The sequence below is a fragment of the Cajanus cajan genome, chromosome 1 (assembly GCF_000230855.2).
Source record: "Cajanus cajan strain Asha chromosome 1, NIPB_CcT2T_4, whole genome shotgun sequence".
In the NCBI taxonomy this organism is placed as follows: Eukaryota; Viridiplantae; Streptophyta; class Magnoliopsida; order Fabales; family Fabaceae; genus Cajanus; species Cajanus cajan.
Genome location: NC_138517.1, coordinates 76,313,509 through 76,331,860, shown reverse-complemented (window position 1 = coordinate 76,331,860; position 18,352 = coordinate 76,313,509). Strand labels below are relative to the sequence as shown.

The 18,352-nt window shown below is 30.3% G+C and overlaps 2 protein-coding genes across 2 annotated transcripts; one reads left to right on the top strand and one right to left on the bottom strand.

Annotated features, from left to right (window-relative positions):
• Nucleotides 1-1,825: 1,825 nt before the first annotated feature.
• LOC109803974 (uveal autoantigen with coiled-coil/ankyrin) lies at nucleotides 1,826-6,742 on the bottom strand. Its single transcript, XM_020365693.3, has 7 exons — nucleotides 6,521-6,742; nucleotides 6,386-6,424; nucleotides 6,236-6,289; nucleotides 6,026-6,079; nucleotides 2,346-2,399; nucleotides 2,196-2,267; nucleotides 1,826-2,075 (listed from the first exon to the last, which is right to left on the bottom strand). The coding sequence occupies exons 1-7, from the start codon at nucleotides 6,554-6,556 to the stop codon at nucleotides 1,953-1,955; spliced, it is 432 nt and encodes a 143-aa protein (XP_020221282.1). The 5' UTR covers nucleotides 6,557-6,742; the 3' UTR covers nucleotides 1,826-1,952.
• Nucleotides 6,743-10,501: 3,759 nt separating this feature from the next.
• On the top strand, nucleotides 10,502-14,299 carry LOC109803637 (vesicle-associated membrane protein 724). Its single transcript, XM_020365305.3, has 5 exons — nucleotides 10,502-10,877; nucleotides 11,791-11,932; nucleotides 12,042-12,162; nucleotides 13,722-13,784; nucleotides 13,863-14,299. The coding sequence occupies exons 1-5, from the start codon at nucleotides 10,688-10,690 to the stop codon at nucleotides 14,010-14,012; spliced, it is 666 nt and encodes a 221-aa protein (XP_020220894.1). The 5' UTR covers nucleotides 10,502-10,687; the 3' UTR covers nucleotides 14,013-14,299.
• The last annotated feature ends 4,053 nt before the right edge of the window (nucleotides 14,300-18,352 follow it).

Sequence of the window (18,352 nt, the reverse complement as noted above, 5' to 3'; positions counted from 1 at the left end):
TAGTAGAGTATCCTTTTGACCAAAAGTGATGATCAAATAATACTCTCCTTGAGATGACAGCTCAAGTAATTAAAATCATCCCTCTTCTGCTAAATTTTCAACAAGATAACATTTGCTATAAACTATTATATCACATTATGCACACCCTCCCCCTCCCCCCGAAAAAAAAATATAGGAATTATTATTATTATTATTTTCATTTTTAATTAAAATAAGAGTTTAACCGGAATATCCTTTAACGTTAAGTGAGTTAAGAGAAATAAAATTTGAAAAAATTAATTTTTTAAGCACAATCTAAAATTATTAGACGATCAAATAATCATAAATTATCATTAGTAAGATGTTTAATGTAGTTATTGTAAAAGTTGATTTAGTGTATTTTATTTACTTAAATTTTAATTGATAAAATTAACTTCTTTCGATATGATGAGATTAGCAAAATCTTTTCTTATCAACATAGTTAAGAAAAGTATCTATTTATAACATTCTCTCTTACTAGATCTAAAATGATACCTCTGATTATAACACCTTACTTAAAAAGAAGATCAAACTCATACTTTGGTAAATAAATAAATAAAAGAGTAAATACTTATTTTGTTCTTTGATTTTGGAAGACATTGCCATATTAATTTCTGAAATTAAAAAGTTGTCAAATAAGATTCTAATATGTCAAATAAATCATTAAATTTACTTCCTGTCATTTTGATCTCTAAATATATATATCAATGTTATCATTATAATCACATACTTTTTTTGAATTTTACACTAATATAATTGTAAATTTATAATTTCTGAGATATTTTATAATTTCTTATTTTCAAGAACCAATATGTAGCACCTCATGAATTTAGAGAACAATTTGAATGTTCACTAAAAAAACAAAAAGTCAAACTACTAACTTATTTAGGTACCAAGGTCACTTACAAAATAAATTACATGAAATTCTATCCAACGTAAATTAAATGGCATGGGACAGTGGACTAACCCCTCCTCATACAAGCAATTGAGGCTAGGGTCAGTTGTACATTTGATCCAAATTAATTGTTTCAGCCACAAAGAGTGGTGATCGACATAATCCAGCATTTGCATCTGTCACAAAACATCACATATTCAATTTATTTTGATATGAAATCCATAACTGTAATCCCTGTGCCGTGATATTAGTAATCTTGAGTCCTAAGCAAGAGTGCTATTAATCCAAGTATACCTGTTAGATGATTAGACATAACAAGTAGTACTCGTTGTGTCATCACCAAATTACACAAACTTAACCCAATATTGCATTGAGCAAATTCGTTTGCAAACCTCGTCATGAAAAAAACAGTGCACAGCTGAAAGTTTCGAGAACCTTATAACATCTCCATCGAGAGATGCATATCTCTCTTTCTTATTAAGACCTTGCTTGTAAAATATCCGATGCTTGTATAAGCACCGGTGATAAACTTTTTTTTAATACACAATGTACCTTTTAATAATAATAATAATAAATAAATAAATAAACTTAAGACTACAAACATCTTCTATAAGAAACAATCTTATTAGCCAAATAAAATCACTATAGACAATAAAATGCTTTCTCTAAATATTTAACACAGCCGTATAGCCAATAATTGAAAAGGTTAGCAATAATACCTTGTACACTTCACTTTTATAAAAGTTATTTCATTTATTTATTTTTTCCAAAAACTGAAATACAAATGTTAATTTTAACTTATGAATAAATTTATTCAATCAAAAGCCTTAATATTGACTGAGCAATTCTGTTAAAATATATATTAGTAAATACAAGCGTACATTATAAGTTAATATCGATTAGACACAAGGGTAGTAACGAGAAATTTACCATTGATTCAAGGCGTTCATTATAACTAATAGTAGCAATCAAACACATCAAATAAATTCAGCTTCTCTAGGGTGTTACACTGAGAAAAGCAAATACTCCCAAAGGCCATTTATTTTTCAACTAATTTGTTGCTATTATCTTCTTCAGATGCCACCTTTTGTTCTTCCTTATCAATTTCTTCAATCTTTGTCTCCTGTGATGGAGCATGCTTGACTTCTGAGACATCCTGAAGCTGCAATTCATTCATTGATGTTGGTGCATTTAATAATAAATACAACGTAAATTGGTAAGAAATTTTCCAAAAACCACCCAGAAGTTGTAGAGTCAAATGATTCTTCCCCCAAAGACTTACCCCAAGGTTTCTTAAGCTGGCAGTAACATCCTCTTGTTGCTGCTGAAGGATAGTCCTCAGATCTTGAAATTCCTAAATTTTAATTTTATAAACACATTTCATACAACTAAATTAATTTGAAAGAGAGCGAAAATCTAGAAGCAAACTTACTGTTCGAAGTTGGTCCACTTCGACATTAAGTGTTTTCTTAAGTTCTGTCAGTTCCTGCATGAATAAAATAAAACGCATCAAAACTGGAAAAACATGCATAAAATTATAAAAGAGAACGAACTCAGCTACCAACATAACCATAAAAACAAGAAAGAAACAAGACGAGCCCATAATGAATGGCATATGTACCCTATCTGAACAAGACAAAATAAAAAATAAAAGCCATGGACCATGAAAAATCTTTTCATTTACGAAAGTAGTCAGGGCAAATATATTGCGTGCAATCTATCAGCATAATAAAATATCATAAAGATTTCTTTTCTGTTGTTCAACTCTAGGTTAAAATACAATAAATGGGTTTTGATAATTTGACCAACTCTAGCTAGTTACACTTAAAGAAGGGACAAATAGACTTTAGGCCCCCTATATAGCATATACATTACGATGATACAAACTGTTAAGATGAAAAACAAATCCAACGTGGTTTATATAGACTATAGAGAATGAACAGTTTGCAACTGATGGAGTAAAATTGCTGGTTTCTTCTAGTCCTATTGTAAAGCAGTAATCTAAAGGTATAATATAGATTATCTGAACTATTGCACCTCTTTATAGTGACACTCAAGGGGCGCACGTACCAACTCTATAACCTCTTACACAGTTACATTTCTAAAAAGCATTGGTTTACCACAGTTGATTTATTTTCCACTTGGGAGAAATGGCCTTGACCAAGAGATGTTAGCAGTTCTAACATTGAAAAAATCAAAGACAGCCCTAATATCTTTCTTCAGAAGACTTTTTTGGAATCAACACAGCACCACTACGGCACTGCTACGGCCACTATTCAGCCTGCTATTTGGTCCCCTACAGCAGCTACACTAAACTGCTCCACTAAGGCAGCCCCAGTTGCTGGCAGGGGCCGCTGCACCATTATACCAGTGCTATAGAACACTATTTAACTGATATGAAGATAAGGATAATGAAGGTAAAGGTTAAAACTACAGACCAAATGCTTTCCTTTCTGAGATAGTAGAATTGGCACAAGAACTTCCACCTGGGTCAAATGAGAAACCAGCTAAATTTGGAACAATAGGCTCCTCCATAGAGTGCCGTTGAGCAGAGACACCACATGGGTTCAAGTTTCTCAAGATGTTTAGCAACACAGAAAAAATCGTTATCCCAATTCACAAAAAGTGGTCGCTTGCCTCCAACAAATGAGGTATTAAGACTGACGGGCCAATGCTAACCAGCATGTTAATTATAAAAAAAAAAAAACTAAGAATTGAGCCCATTGCTTTATATATGAACATATATTTCCATCATACAAGGACATAGACCTTTCCATGCCTAAGTTATAAAGGATGCTTCCATCACTCGTGATAGCTTCAAATATCAAAAGTCCATCTTCCCTAGGCTTGATTGGTTTAATAGGAAGCCCTTCATCAACTAAGGCAGTTGGGTGGAACTGCATGAAGTCCATGAGCTTGGTGTGTCATGGCAATTTCCTCTCCAGTAGCTACCAAAGGATTTGTAGTTTGGGGATAAATATGTCCAACTCCACTTGAAGCAAGTAAAATTACCTTTGAGAGATCTTACTACCTTTAACATTTTAGAGTTGATTGTGTCAACACCAAGACAAATTATATCAACTCCATCTTGACAAGTGAGAAGATCTATAGCAAAATGGTATTCAAACATTAAAATATTAGGATTGTTGACAACTGTCAGAAATAGAGCCCATTCATTCTTTTCTCCAGACATATCAGCTGCATGACCAGTTCTACCATGTGAATCATGCAATCTTGAATTGATATTTTGATGATAGCAGCTGTCTCTGCTCCACGAAATATAAAGGTCTACTCTGAAGATTGAGAATTTGGTGGGCTATGTAACCTTTGTTCTATAGATTCACGAACAGCCTTTGAATCAATTGTAAGAAGTGATGACCCATCCTATATTTCATATTCAATTAAAATATTAGGCTGTGACCCACACTTATAGCTCCACTTTCCTGTCTTCTTGATCCACAATGTTCTATTTAGCAAATTGGGCTATTAAGTTAAGATTGATACCCAACTCACTAATTCCCATTTTGCCGTTGTATCTTTTGTCCACTGCACAACCAAATTGTTGTTACTAGAGAGATGCATTGTTGTATGTAGCCACAATACTCATACCTGCTCTGCTAGTTGCGATTCACTAATCACCACATGTGGGATGGCAGTGGTGGTGGAGGTGTGACTAGACCGTTAGTCACTCACCTTGGCTGTAGAAGGGCAACTGCAGGTGGAATGATGATCATTTGTTCCAGCAATGACACAAGGCTAACCAGAGTACTAAGGGTCCAAGGTTTTTCTGCCATCAAAGGGTACCCACTCTTGCTCTATTATTTTACTTTGTTATTCCTCCTTATCGATCCTTACATCCACACCCAAAGACTCTTCTGTCTTGTCCTCCTCTACTTGTGCCCTGACTCAAGTATCCATGATCTTGTCAAGCATCAATTCCCTCCTTCTTTGGTCTTCATGTTTCAAGCTAATCAACATTTCAAAAATATTGATACAATAGTTCGCTAAGAATCTCTCTATCAAAGCAATGGAAAATGACTCCAAATTTGCATTGAGGTCCTCTTGACACCAAGATTGAAATCAAAGCATTGCTTCACCCTCCAGGCTCATGAATGCCCATTGTAGCTTATCACATGGATGAATTTCTTGCTCTTCAAAATACCCTTGAGCCCAAATAATCCACCCAACAGGATCTATTCACCTAAAGTCCGGCAACTCCACTTTCTTGGCCCACATGTTCTCCATCTCCGGTGATTGGTTCCGCCTCGAGAAATCAAACAAGTCGGACCAATTGATAGAAACCAGATTTAGTAGAAACAAAAAACAATATTATTGATTTGAAAACAAAACTATTACAGAACATGACTCCTGTAATTCCAGAGCTATTGCTCCTCAGAGAAGAGATAATTCTCTATCTACCCGATCCATAAGGTTTCTAACAGAAAAGATCACCATGCCTTCTCCTTACTGTCCCCTCTCCCTATAACTACATTGCCTCCCTTGACCAACTAGCCACATCAACATTTGTATCTCATTTGTTTTCAGCCCAGCTGTTGGGCTTAGGCCCAAACCCAGTATCCTAACACTATAGCACTGCTATAGTGTGCTATTGACTACTGTGATGTAAACTTTACAAGAAAAATAAAAACAAGTCGCTAGTTTTCTCCAAGGCTAATCTAATATATTTGCCTCAAATGCAATTGAGAAACAAAAAGCTCAGTGTCATCTTTGGAAACACCCAAAATCCAAATAGGCAAAATAATGACAGTGAGTTTAGAAGTGAGGTTTTGAAAAAAAGATAAATTGAGAGTTACTTTATTTAACGTTTATAAAAGCAAACAAAAAAGCAGAACATTAAGTTTATACTAATCTATCACTTAATTTCTTTTTATTTAAAAAAATCAAACAAAAGTAAATATATAAGAAATTTAATTTTTTCCCTCCCTTTTATTTTTCTGCCTCCAAATATATCCTAGCAAAATACATCCACATCCACAAATCACAAAGAACTCTGAGGGAGCTAGTGTTATTAAGCATAAGAATCTTTTTTTTGATAAAACTATAAAGCAAAATGCAGTGTTTCACAGACATAGATCATCCATCATCACTTACATCGCGATAGACCTTGACTTGTGTGTCTAACCTAGAGCTCCAATTTTGCAAATCCTAGAAATAGATCCAAAGAAATATATTAATAAAATCAGCAAAAGTGAGCTACCAGGTAAAATTAGTGCTCAGGAATCTTCATTTTTCATTTCTCATAACTAACAAACAACAGCACGAAAATGAAAACAACAGCAAAAATAATACTAAATGGCACACCTGTTTCAAGCTCTGAACTCTTCCGAGAAGCTCCGATCTCGATTCATTAAGCTCCTGAGAACAATCCCAAGAAGGCTTAGGCGTGGGAAGCTCCATTTACTATTAAAGTTACAATTTAAAAAAAAATAAATAAAAGGAAAGAGCTCGTACCGCGATTTTGGAGGAAACGGGAGTGATGTTCTCCTTCTTCTGAAAAAAAAAAGAAAAAAAAAGGAAAAGTAAGGGGTAAATAGGAACGTTGGAAGTGGAAATTGAGAATGACGAAAGGAAGAGAAGAATAGATACGAGGGAGAGAGGAAGAGAGGGATCAGGGTTGGCCATTGAGGATTGTTCCTTGTTCTAGGGTTTGTTTGATTGAATGGGAGCGTGGTTTGGTGACACCAACGTACGTTATAAACAAAATGAAAGTGACCAACAGACAACAAACGAGCTCAAATTTTGAAAAATGACGGATAAGGAGATCCGATTCGGCGGGATTTCGAAATTTACCAGCAACTTGCAGGCCTGTTATTTATACCACCACCTTTTTTTTTATTTATTTATTTAATTTAACTAAAACGCCACGAATCATTATTGGATCACATTTCCCAGGGAAGCCTCTCCTTCCGGTTCTATCAACTATCAAGTCTAATTTGGAATACTTAATATTTTAAAATACTGTGTTAAAATAGTATTTTACTAATAAAAAATTATAAATTAAAAATTAGTCTTTGAGTGTAAAAATTTTAAAGAGATACATACCTTAGAAAATCAAATAGAAACTAAAGTGATTGTTTTAAAGATTGATAATGACTTAGTGTTTATTATAGAAAATTTTGTAGTAAATATGGAATTAAAAGTCATAAAATTATAGCTCGTGATTTTTAACAAAATGGTCTAACTGAAAGAATGAACATTATCATTTTGGAATGTGTGAGGTGAATGTTATAGGATGTAGGTCTGCCAATGAGTTTTTGGGGTGAAGTAAAATTATTGTAGTGTATTTGATAAATAGATGTTTATCTTCAACTTTAAGTTTTAAGACACCTATGAAAAATTAGAGTGATAAATCAAAAACTATTCAAATATGAAGGTTTTTTGTGTTCTAGCTTTTGCTCATATCGAGAAAAATAAATTGAGGTTCAAGCTCTGAAGTGTATTTTCATTAGTTAGGTGTGAAGTGTTATAAGCATCAAAAGTTGGATCTTGGAAAGTCAAGATGTTTTATAAGTAGGGATGTCACATATGATGAAACTATAATGGAGATGGTGTGTAAAAGCCTAAAAAAAAAAAGCAACTCAAGAAAAACTCAATTTGAGGTGGAGTCTCCTATTAGTGATTTTGAAAATAGTAATACACCAATAGATGGCGTACCATAAATAATGTATCATTTATTAATTCAGACTATTAATTGACAAGATATAGGACTAGGAGGAATCTTACTAAGACATAAAGTAGGAGGCTCAATTCTTAAGTTTTATGCTGATTAGAAATCTTTTTTAAGGGGGGCACACTTTCCCTTTATCTTTTGTGTCTTGTATAGATAAACTTAGTGCAACAATTATTCATGAAGCTTAACTATAAAATTGGAAACTTTGAGAGTGTCAATAAATATGCTACATTTCTTGTACTTTTGTGAATGATGCTCTCTTATTTACAAAGGCTAGGGCCTTAATTCAACTTTTAGCTTATGTGCTACATTTTTTTTCAAAAACATCATTGTTTTACTTCTAATAGTGTTTCTAAGTGACATAAAGAATAGGTAAAAAAAAAATTGCAAGTATCACTTTCAAGACCTAATAGTCATTAAAAAAATTGTCACACAAAAATGGGACTATAAGTTTCACAAGTGGTCAATTTAATGATTTAGATGAAAAATGATGGACAAGTTATCTTGTCTTATTTTAACATATTATACGTGAGTCTACAGGATATGATAAACATACTCTATTATCCTATTATTTATTTCAAAAGTTGTCTTAAGGAGGAAGTAGGTTAATAAAAAGCACAATAGGATAAACAATACTATCTTTTTACCATCTCCTCTGTATTTTATTTTCATCAAAACAATTGTAACAAAAGTTTTCAAACTCTATTCGGATAGATCAATTTGACCGGTTAGCCTAGGAACCAGGCTTCTACCTCGAATCAAGAATGCCTTTAAACTAATGCGACCTGATTTGACTCGATGGATTTTGCGAAAAACTAGTTGCCCAATGAATCACATTGACCCAATTAGGTCATACATTTTTCATCAAAATTTGAAAAGGCCACATAAGGGATTGAAACCTGCTCATGTGAAAAGTTTAAACAATTTAGCCACCACACCATTGAAACTTTTTGATAAATGAATGAGAGATTAAGTAATGTGTAATATTTTCAATATAAAATTTAATGCATTTATTTATTGTTGGATCTCATTGGCTTGTGGAAGAAGTTTTAAAAAATGAAAATTTTGCACCAAATAAGAGTAGAAACCAAGTCCTTGTGGGTTTTTGAAAAATTTATAACTACTAAATTATTGTGTAATTTTGGTCTACATTTGACAAAAAGTAAAATTTATATTACATAGTTAATAATTTTTTTTAATAATATATCAACTAATGTATTTTAACTTGTAATTCATTAACTTAATTAATGTCTTAATGTCTTGATCAAGTCAATCACAAATATAATTTTGCTAACATTGATTACAATCACTATCATTACAACAAATACAATTACTATGTTTGACACAATTATTATTGCTTCCATTATCTTTGCCTTCAAAACTTTTAAACAATCACTCTATAACCATTGTTATTATTGTCCAAAACATTATTATTATAATCATCAATACTATTAATTCATGTCACAACCACTACTTTTTATAAGGATAATTTTATCTTTCAAATAATTATATTGCACATCAAATTCTAAATAAGATAGAAAAGACTTTATATATATATATATATATATATATATATATATATATATATATTCATAGCATTTTTATTACTTTTATTTTACTTTTTCATCTTATTTATTCTCACCATCTCTAAACGCAAATTACAAAAATTAGGAAAGAAATTAAAAATAAAACAAAATAGTTTAAATTATTTTTCTTTTTCAATAATTTTAAACATGGCCTGGTGATTAAGAGTAATAATAAAAATTAATAAATTTTTAAGTATTTTTTAATAATACTAAGTAATTTTATTAAACAATGTATATACCTTACACTCCATAATTAGTAATGAGAATACTTCATAGATTGTCTTATTTTTTTTAAATCGTCAAAATTACAATGTCATAATAAAGTTTTAATCTAAAACCTTATGTATTCTATTCTCACTCTCACCACTAAAGTTGAAATAACATATTCTAGTCTTTTATATAAAAATAAAATTTAAAAAATCTTATCCTTTACTTAGTTTAAATTATTTATTTATTTGAAAAAGGTTAAAATAAAGCATTATTTAAAAAAAAAATGTTCCCTAACAGAGGCTGAAAGAGAGAAACAAAGAAATGAATTAATGGGTCATGAGAAAAGGGTGTGATACGATATGTGTCTTGAGAACTACTTTTACTTTAATTAAAAGGAAAGTAAAGAAAATAATATTAAAGTAATAATAATTAGATATATATGTTGAAGCATGCATAAAGTAATAATTAGGGGAGCTTGTGCGCTTCAGAAAGGAACTATTGATCAACAAAAGCAACCAAAAAGGTTCGGCCACAGTTCCCGCCTACTTTCACTTTAATTATACATTTCATAACATTTTTCTAATACTCATAATTATCCACTTAAATTAAATCGGCTTATTTAAGTTTTCCTTTAAGAATATTGTTCACGCAAAATCTCAAATTAAAAATGTGACTACTAAATATTATTCTAGTTTTTGCCAACTAAATATTGTTTTTACACTAAAAAAATTAATTTAAGTTCCGTTTTATAACAGAATGTATAATTATTTTTTTTTAATATTCATTGTTGATCATAGTGACTAATCTTCTCGTTAAGTTAAAGATATTTCAAAGAGTATGATAACTGATCTCAAGATATAACGCGGTTACATATACAAAATAGGATTCAAATTCTTAATCTTGCTTAAGCATGAATCAACCATTACATTGAATCACGTTTAACTATTAGAGGAAGAGGCTTGATTTTGCGTATCCAAATCTAGAACTACAACTATTTAAACACACTTAATATTAATCTAAAACTTTGTCACTTAATAACATAACTATAAAATTAAAACACTTTCAGATAAGGTGCTCAATATTTTCAATAAACTTGTGATTCCTTAATTTGCGAGGAAAAAAGGAAAATTCTTTCTTGATGACAAAGTAAAAAAAAAAAAAAAAAAAAACAAAAGGGGCATAGAAATTGGTAACGGTAGATGCAGAGCGTAAGAAGCAGAGGAAGCAGCACGCAGTGTTGTGTTGTGTTTCTTCTCTCTGAGTTCCGAGTGGACTCAGTTTGGAGCAATGAGTCAGGAATCGTTCATATATAGCTTCGTGGCTCGTGGGACGATGGTGTTAGCTGAGTACACAGAGTTCACTGGAAACTTCCCTGCCATTGCAGCTCAGTGTCTCCAGAAGCTTCCCTCTTCCAACAACAAGTTCACCTACAACTGTGACCATCACACCTTTAATTTCCTTGTTGAAGATGGTTATGGTAATGCTCCCACTCACTTGATCCCATCTTTCTATGGGTTACATGTTTTGTGTGAAACAAAGAGGAATGTGGAATTTGAATTGTTAGTTTCTAGCTGCTGGATCTAGTCTTGAAATGGATGTGACTTTGAGGGGGTGTTATGTGAGCATAAAGGTTTCATCTTTTGGGTTTTCTTAGCCTTTTGATTTAATTTTCCTTGTGGGTTTTGTTTGCTTCTTTTATGGGTTCTTACCAAATTTTGTGTCTCAGGAAAAATTTAGTCCCATCAGGTCAGCCAGAGATAATGTTAAATCGATTTTGTAAGTTAGAATTAGATCAGAACTTATATTTTAAATAATATCAGTTTATCCTAGTCCATTAAATGGGCCAACCAATATAGAGAAGCAGAATTTGGGTTGTTAAGTTCAAATTAAGGTTTGTTAGTCTTCTATAAGGGTATGCTTTTGCCTTTTGGTGACATTCATTTAAAAGAAGTAATTATACGTTCATTATATATAGGAACACTTGATTCCAATGTCATCTGGTGCCCTTGTCCATCAGCAATGAGGGATCTTGTCTTGATGGGATATCTGATATAGGGGCAGTTATGCAACAGATAGTCTACAAACAAAGATTAATCTTGTGAATGTGAAGTTGTTTAATTTTCCTTGAGTTGGGCCTAGGCTGCAATAGTAATTCGTAGTCGATGGAGGTCTTTGAGAGATTAAAGACTTTGCAAGTTTTAATTCCAATAATTACTAATTTTTTTGGTTTATATAGGCATATAGCCAACGAAAACCAACAATGCAGCCTCTAGATGGATGTGTGTGTTTGTTTGAAATCTGGTGTTTGGGCCAACTTCTGAAATTAAAATCTGAGTTGCAACACAATGAGTATTTTATTGCTTTACATATGGGCTTTCTGTAAATTGCAGCGTACTGTGTTGTTGCCAAGGAATCTGTTAGCAAGCAGATTTCCATTGCTTTCCTTGAACGTGTCAAAGCTGACTTTAAAAAAAGATATGGCGGCGGAAAAGCAGATACAGCTATTGCCAAGAGTCTGAACAAAGAGTTTGGGTATGCTCATTTTGTTCTAAATCTTTGGTGGTGTTTGATATCTTAAATTCTTAATGCTTGGATAGACGAACTGAATAGGAAGTTAAATAATACGGATGCACATTTGCAGACCAGTTATGAAAGATCATATGAAGTATATCATCGATCATGCCCAGGAGATTGAAAAGCTAATTAAAGTGAAGGCTCAAGTTTCCGAAGTTAAGAGTATCATGTTAGAAAATATAGACAAGGTACTGTATTATTGTTTAGGAGTAAGGTTTTCCCCCCTAGTATTCAGTCACTTCCTAGTGCAGTTGGCACTATGCATCCTGGCCTAATATATAATCCATTAGCATTTTTATGTTCTCCTCTCTTGAAATAAGAAGGATAATTTTCATACTAGTTTAATCATAAGCTAATTTGTAGAAGTTTTTTCTTATTAGTTTCTTCAAAATCTTATTTTTTAACTTTTGCATAAACTAGTTTTAATTTATGGAGAAACTTATTTCGATTTTCCTTCCTATTTTTCTTTTTAGAAGTGTTTTGATAAGACCCAGCTCAAATGAATAGGAAATTTGGATATAAACACAGAATGAACTAAATCAGATTGAATAAATCCCTGTCATAGTATTAATATCAAGAAAGAGTTATGAAAAATAGAACAATGGTTGGAGTACAGCTCCTTGCAAAAATGGAAATTAAGAAGTATAGACTATGGAACCCTTTCCCGAGGAAGAAGCCTTCATCACTCAGCCTAGCCACCCACAATGTATTCCCCCCCACCCCTCAATAGTTACTCTCGCCTCCAATATACCCTTCATTTTTTTGTTGCATGATTCCCATATCCTCCCCTCCAACCTTTTTCTGCCAGCTGTCCATTCTGTTATGCCCACCTTCTCTCTCTTCCAATTCTCTAGCAGTTGCCAACAGGCCTAGTTTCTTGGGCCCATTTATCCCTTTTATTCCTTCAGCCCCTTTTCTCCCTTTCCTTCTATATACTTTTATAATGGGCCTATCATGTTTATGGAAAAATTTATCCAAACAGGCTTAATGTAGAAAAGCAGGGGTGGAGGGATTTGATTCTGTGAGGATTGCTATGTTTGTATGCAGACTACTTTATTGCAATTTTTGGGTGGTATCCAGGAAAAGTTCACTATCATTCTGTGTCCCTCCTAATACTTCTTCAGAAACATTCAAGAATTGAAATTTTTTAAAAGAATGTAAAATACTTGGACGTGCACTATGCTTGAATACTTGCTCCTGCTTCACCCTATTATTGGTGATGACTTGCAATGACAGTTTAACGTGTATTCCCGTGTGAATCTATAATTATAGAACTATTTGCTATTAATCAGTCATTTGCTGCTGTTTGCAGACAATAAGTTTCGCTCCACTATCCAAAACTTTCGGCGACTACATTATAACCTATCAAGTTCTCTATACCATTAAAAAATTTCCTTACATTGTTTTGTTTGTATTTGTTATTATGAGTTTGTTTAGATAAGTTTCTTTAGAAGGAGAGACAAATAAGAAAAAATGAAATAAGTTTTTTCATTAACTAAAATTAGCTTATGCATGAGTTTAAAAATAAGTTTTTGGAGAAAGCTAATATGAAAGAGTTTCTATAAATTAACCTGTGAAGAAACTTATTTTATTTTTCTTTCTTATTTTTCTCTCCTAAAAGTACTTGTGAAAAAGTTTATCCAAACAAATCTTATAGATTACACGGTTGCCTTATTGGAAGTTGTATTCTAGCCAGATGTGTTGATTGCAATGTTTGACAAGATTTATTTTCATTTTGTGTTTTCAGGCTATTGATAGAGGAGAAAATCTAACAATTCTTGCAGATAAGACAGAGACATTACGTTCACAGGTGAGTAAAGTTGACTAAGGTTAGACAATTTTTTGTTTTTCGAATGCTTTCCAAGGCTGAGGATTTCCTAATTTTCAGGCTCAAGATTTCAGAAAACAAGGAACACAAGTCCGTCGGAAGATGTGGTATCAGAACATGAAAATTAAATTGGTTGTTCTGGGAATTTTGTTGTTTTTGGTCTTGGTTATTTGGCTTTCTATTTGTGGTGGATTTGACTGTACAAACTAGCAGTGATTGAAATTTTCCAGATAGATTTTTCAAAATGATGTATTTGTGGACAATTTAGCAAGAAAATCAACTCAAAGGGAGAGTTTGGCAATTGAAAGATAAAGAAAATAGCTTACCTTTGGTAGTTGATAATGATGATAATATATGTTGGAAATTCTAGAAAATAGAGGGAGAGGGTAATGTATGTGTAGCTGTGTACCATGTGATGCACTGTTTGATCTACAAACAATACAGTTGTAAATTTTTTCCTTTTAACTTTTAATATACAAAAACTGTTGTCAACTTAATTTCTGTCAGTTCTTCTGAATAACTTACTTTGATCTTTCCTCCCCAATGAAATATGATTTCTTTTTTAAATAATTATTTAAGGAAAATTTGACAAAGATGTTTATAGGGAGAGTGAAGGAATGAAGCTGGATAATGAAGTCAATATGTAGCCTTAGTTGTGATTTACACTGGGGATATGACATGGCCATACAGGTATGAAATGATAAATAAGGGCTTTTTATGTATAAACTATCTAAAATGTAAATATATATTAAATAAAAAAGATAGACATAATTTAATTAAAAATAATATATTTTATTACATGAAGGATATATATCAAATAAATTTAGGGCTTATGCATACATGAAGGATTGAGTGGGTTTGACTTTCATGTTCTCGCCCTTACCATAAATGTTGCATGTTTCACGCTGAGTTTAAGAGGGTTTGAAAGATGGAAAATTTAAGAGTTAGAGACGAAATATTTAAGTCCAATTTCATCTTTACTTGGTTAGGTGAAAATTGCGGGAAATTGTTACATCCTAAAAAAAGTTACTTGTATATATTTTCAAAGATTATAAAGGCTAAAAACCTATTTTACTCCCTTATAATAATTGTTTGTTTTAATTTAGTCTTATTTTTATTTTTGGTCTCAATTTAGTCCTTAATAAATTAATTGGTTTCAATGTGGGACTTCCGTCTAAATTATTTAAACGGAGTTAACTGTTGGTCATGTGGATGCCACGTAGATGCATAAGTGGATGCCAAATTTCTTGAAAACACCTGGAACCAGAACGGCCCGTTCTGAAACCAGAACGGGCCATTCTGTATGCACTATTCGTGTGTTAATTTTTTATCTAAAACGGGTCATTCCAGATGTAAAATTAACACACTACCAATACCTCCGAACGGCCCGTTCTGAATCCAGAACGGGCCGTTCTGGATTCAGAACGACCCGTTCCAGAACGCCAGTTAATTAAAAACAATAGAATATTTTATATTAATTTTATTAAAAAATATAATAATTTTGAAAAATATTTTTTGATGGTAAAAATTTTAAAATTACTTATTTTTATAAAATACAATTGTCTTATAAATAGAGTGATAACTTTTCCTTTTTCCCTTTCTGTCTGAAGAAATATTTAAGTGTTACTTATAATTTTTTGCAACTTATTTAAAAATAAAAATTAATAGGATAAATATAATAAAATTATTAATTTGTTTTCTTTTAGTGTCTTCTAAATTTTTATACTCATTTAAAACAAAAATATTTTATATGTTAATTTGAATTAATTTAACGAAATATCATATGATTTTTAATTTTTTAAATTTTTTTTATAAATTTGATCTATACATGAAAAGTTTTTTAATTTAATAATTAAATTTTTAAAAATTTGATATAGAACATTAATTATTAAGTAGAATAAATTTATCAAGACTTACTCTTGAAGTAAGTAAATTTTTTCTTCATTAAAAATGAAGATAATTTTACCACAAAATAAAAAATAATTAAACAATAAAATAAAATATATAAAAAATATTAATGTATTTATTATATTAAATATAACAACATAATTAAAATATAATTAATAATATATATTTTATAAAATTATTAATATTTTATATATAAAAAAAATGAAAAAAAATTTAGTGGGGGCAAGTGCCCCCGCTATGATTAACTTAGATCCGTCCCTGCATGTGGTTGTGTGATTAAATATTAGTCTTATGTATCCTCTTCCTTTACTTCAAGTTCTACCTCTTCAAGAACAGGTTCTTGTTGTTGGGGTACATCATTAATGACTTCAAGGAAAAATACCATGTATTTTCATCCTTTACTGTATAGTGTCAATTTGGTAGTAAGTGGTTCACTCCAGTTTGACTAACAATGAAATAAAATCTGTTACCATTATTTTTAGTGATACACTGCATTGTCCTTAATGATACACTGTATAGCCCAACTGTTTAGCAATTGAAGTTATCAATTTTCATTGACAATATTATCAAATCCAGTATTTGAAATGCTTTGTACCAAATCCACGTGGATGCTGATTTTTTAAAGAGAAATTCTACGGTACCCACTATAAATGTGGGGTACCGGAACAGTCATTTTATTTTTTTTATTTTTATTTTTATTTATAATTACTTGTTTTATTTTTTAATTTAATTTAATATTTTTAATAATTTATCTGTATTTTTATATTATTTTTTATATTTTTTAATTTATATCTTAATATAGCATCTATTATAATTAAAAAATTTAATATTAATATTTTGTTAATATGTTTTAGTTTTTCTTTGATGATAACTTTTTTAAATTTATAGTATAAATTAATTTTTCAGTTATATTATTTATTTTTTTTATTTTAATGTTTTTATAATATTATTATATATTTTTTTAATTTTTTAATTTGGTCAAATATAAATAAAATTTGTTATAAAAATTGATCTTTTGATTATTTTGTTTTGAATTAATTTTTTTGATTGATTTATTTTATATAAATTTTTAATCTAAAATTTATGTTGATTTGAATTTATTTTTTAAAATTTATTTGTTCACATAATGTGATGTACCAAAACCTTTCAATTTTCATGGGTACAATAGCAATTTCCTTTTTTAAAACACCTGGTACCAGAACGGCCCGTTCTGGTTTCAGAACAGGCCGTTCTGGTTCCAGGTGTTTTAAAAAAAAATGGGCATCCACGTGACATCCACGTGTGCATCTACGTGGCATCCACGTGGCCAATAGTTAACTCCGTTTAAATAATTTGGACGGAAGTTTCACATTGAAACCAATTAATTTATTAGGGACCAAATTGAGACAAAAAATAAAAGAAGGACTAAATTGAAACAAACAATTATTATAAGGGACCAAAATAGGTTTTTAGCCAATTATATATTAATTACATTTTAATTAAAAAAATATATAAAATTATTAAAAATAAAAAACTTGAAAAAATAATTTATTTTTGATAAAATGCGTGATTTCAACTATGTTATTTAATAAAATAATAATTTTTATTATGTTTTAAGTTATTTAAAATTATTTACACTTTTCAATAATTATAAGAAATGAAAGTACGTGAATATAATCCACAAATTCGCATTAGTGTAACTTACACAAATTATTAAATCATTTAATAATTTTAATTTGAATAATTTTATATACAAACTCACTATATTATATTGGAAGTTTCTTTCGGCGTAGATTGAGTTTGTATTAATTCAAATTTATTTGATGTCTCAATTATGTACATCAAAATTAATATAATTTATACTTTTAAAATCTATATAAATATGAATATAAATTATTTTATTAATTATTTTTATTATTCTTTAATTTTGATAAAATTTAACAAAAATAACAAAAGTGACATATGGAGATAATTCAAATGTTGAATATATAAAATCACATTTTGTATAAAATTATTTATGGTAGTTGGTACAAGCTACAACATTTAATTCCTCACCTTTCTCTCTATCCTTGTATACATAAGTTACAATCATATTTTGTCTAAAGTTTCTTTATAAAAGTGATTTGTTATTTAATTGTTTTTATGTTACAATAAAGTTATATGACTCAATTAAACATTGTAATATAATAACAAGAATGATTGTGAATTGAATCAATTCGAAAATAGTTTAAAACTTTATTCAATAATTAGTTTGTTAAATTTGGTTCATAAGTTAAATGAGTTAAATTTGAGTTAAAAATTAAGTTTGATAAATAAATGTGTCAAAATTGAGTTATATATAATTCGACTAGGTTAATTCATGAATCAGCTTGACTTACAAATGAAATTAAAAATTTTGACTCTTAGTTCATGTGATTCGAGTTGAATCGAGTTACTAGCAAGCTTGTCCTGACTCAGGTTTTACTTGAAAATAAGATTAATGTTAAACTTAAGTTGAATTTTGAGTTAAGTCAATCATTATTAAGTCGAGTTAAAATTAAGTTCAACCTATTTTCAATTTTAATGATAACACCATATCAAACCTCATAAATATAAAAAATATTACATAAATTATAAATAAATAAATTAAAAAACAGAAATAAAAGCATATTTAACCCCATTAT

Excerpts from the sequence above, each read along its gene's own strand:
- LOC109803974 (XM_020365693.3), bottom strand. The coding sequence starts at position 6,556 with ATGGCCAACCCTGATCCCTCTCTTCCTCTCTCCCTC. Across the intron at positions 6,080-6,235 it reads GAGTTCAGAGCTTGAAACAG|GATTTGCAAAATTGGAGCTC; the intron begins GTGTGCCATTTA and ends ATCTATTTCTAG. Across the intron at positions 2,400-6,025 it reads AAGTCAAGGTCTATCGCGAT|GAACTGACAGAACTTAAGAA; the intron begins GTAAGTGATGAT and ends TTATTCATGCAG.
- LOC109803637 (XM_020365305.3), top strand. The coding sequence starts at position 10,688 with ATGAGTCAGGAATCGTTCATATATAGCTTCGTGGCTCGTGGGACGATG. Across the intron at positions 10,878-11,790 it reads CCTTGTTGAAGATGGTTATG|CGTACTGTGTTGTTGCCAAG; the intron begins GTAATGCTCCCA and ends TGTAAATTGCAG. Across the intron at positions 13,785-13,862 it reads CAGAGACATTACGTTCACAG|GCTCAAGATTTCAGAAAACA; the intron begins GTGAGTAAAGTT and ends CCTAATTTTCAG.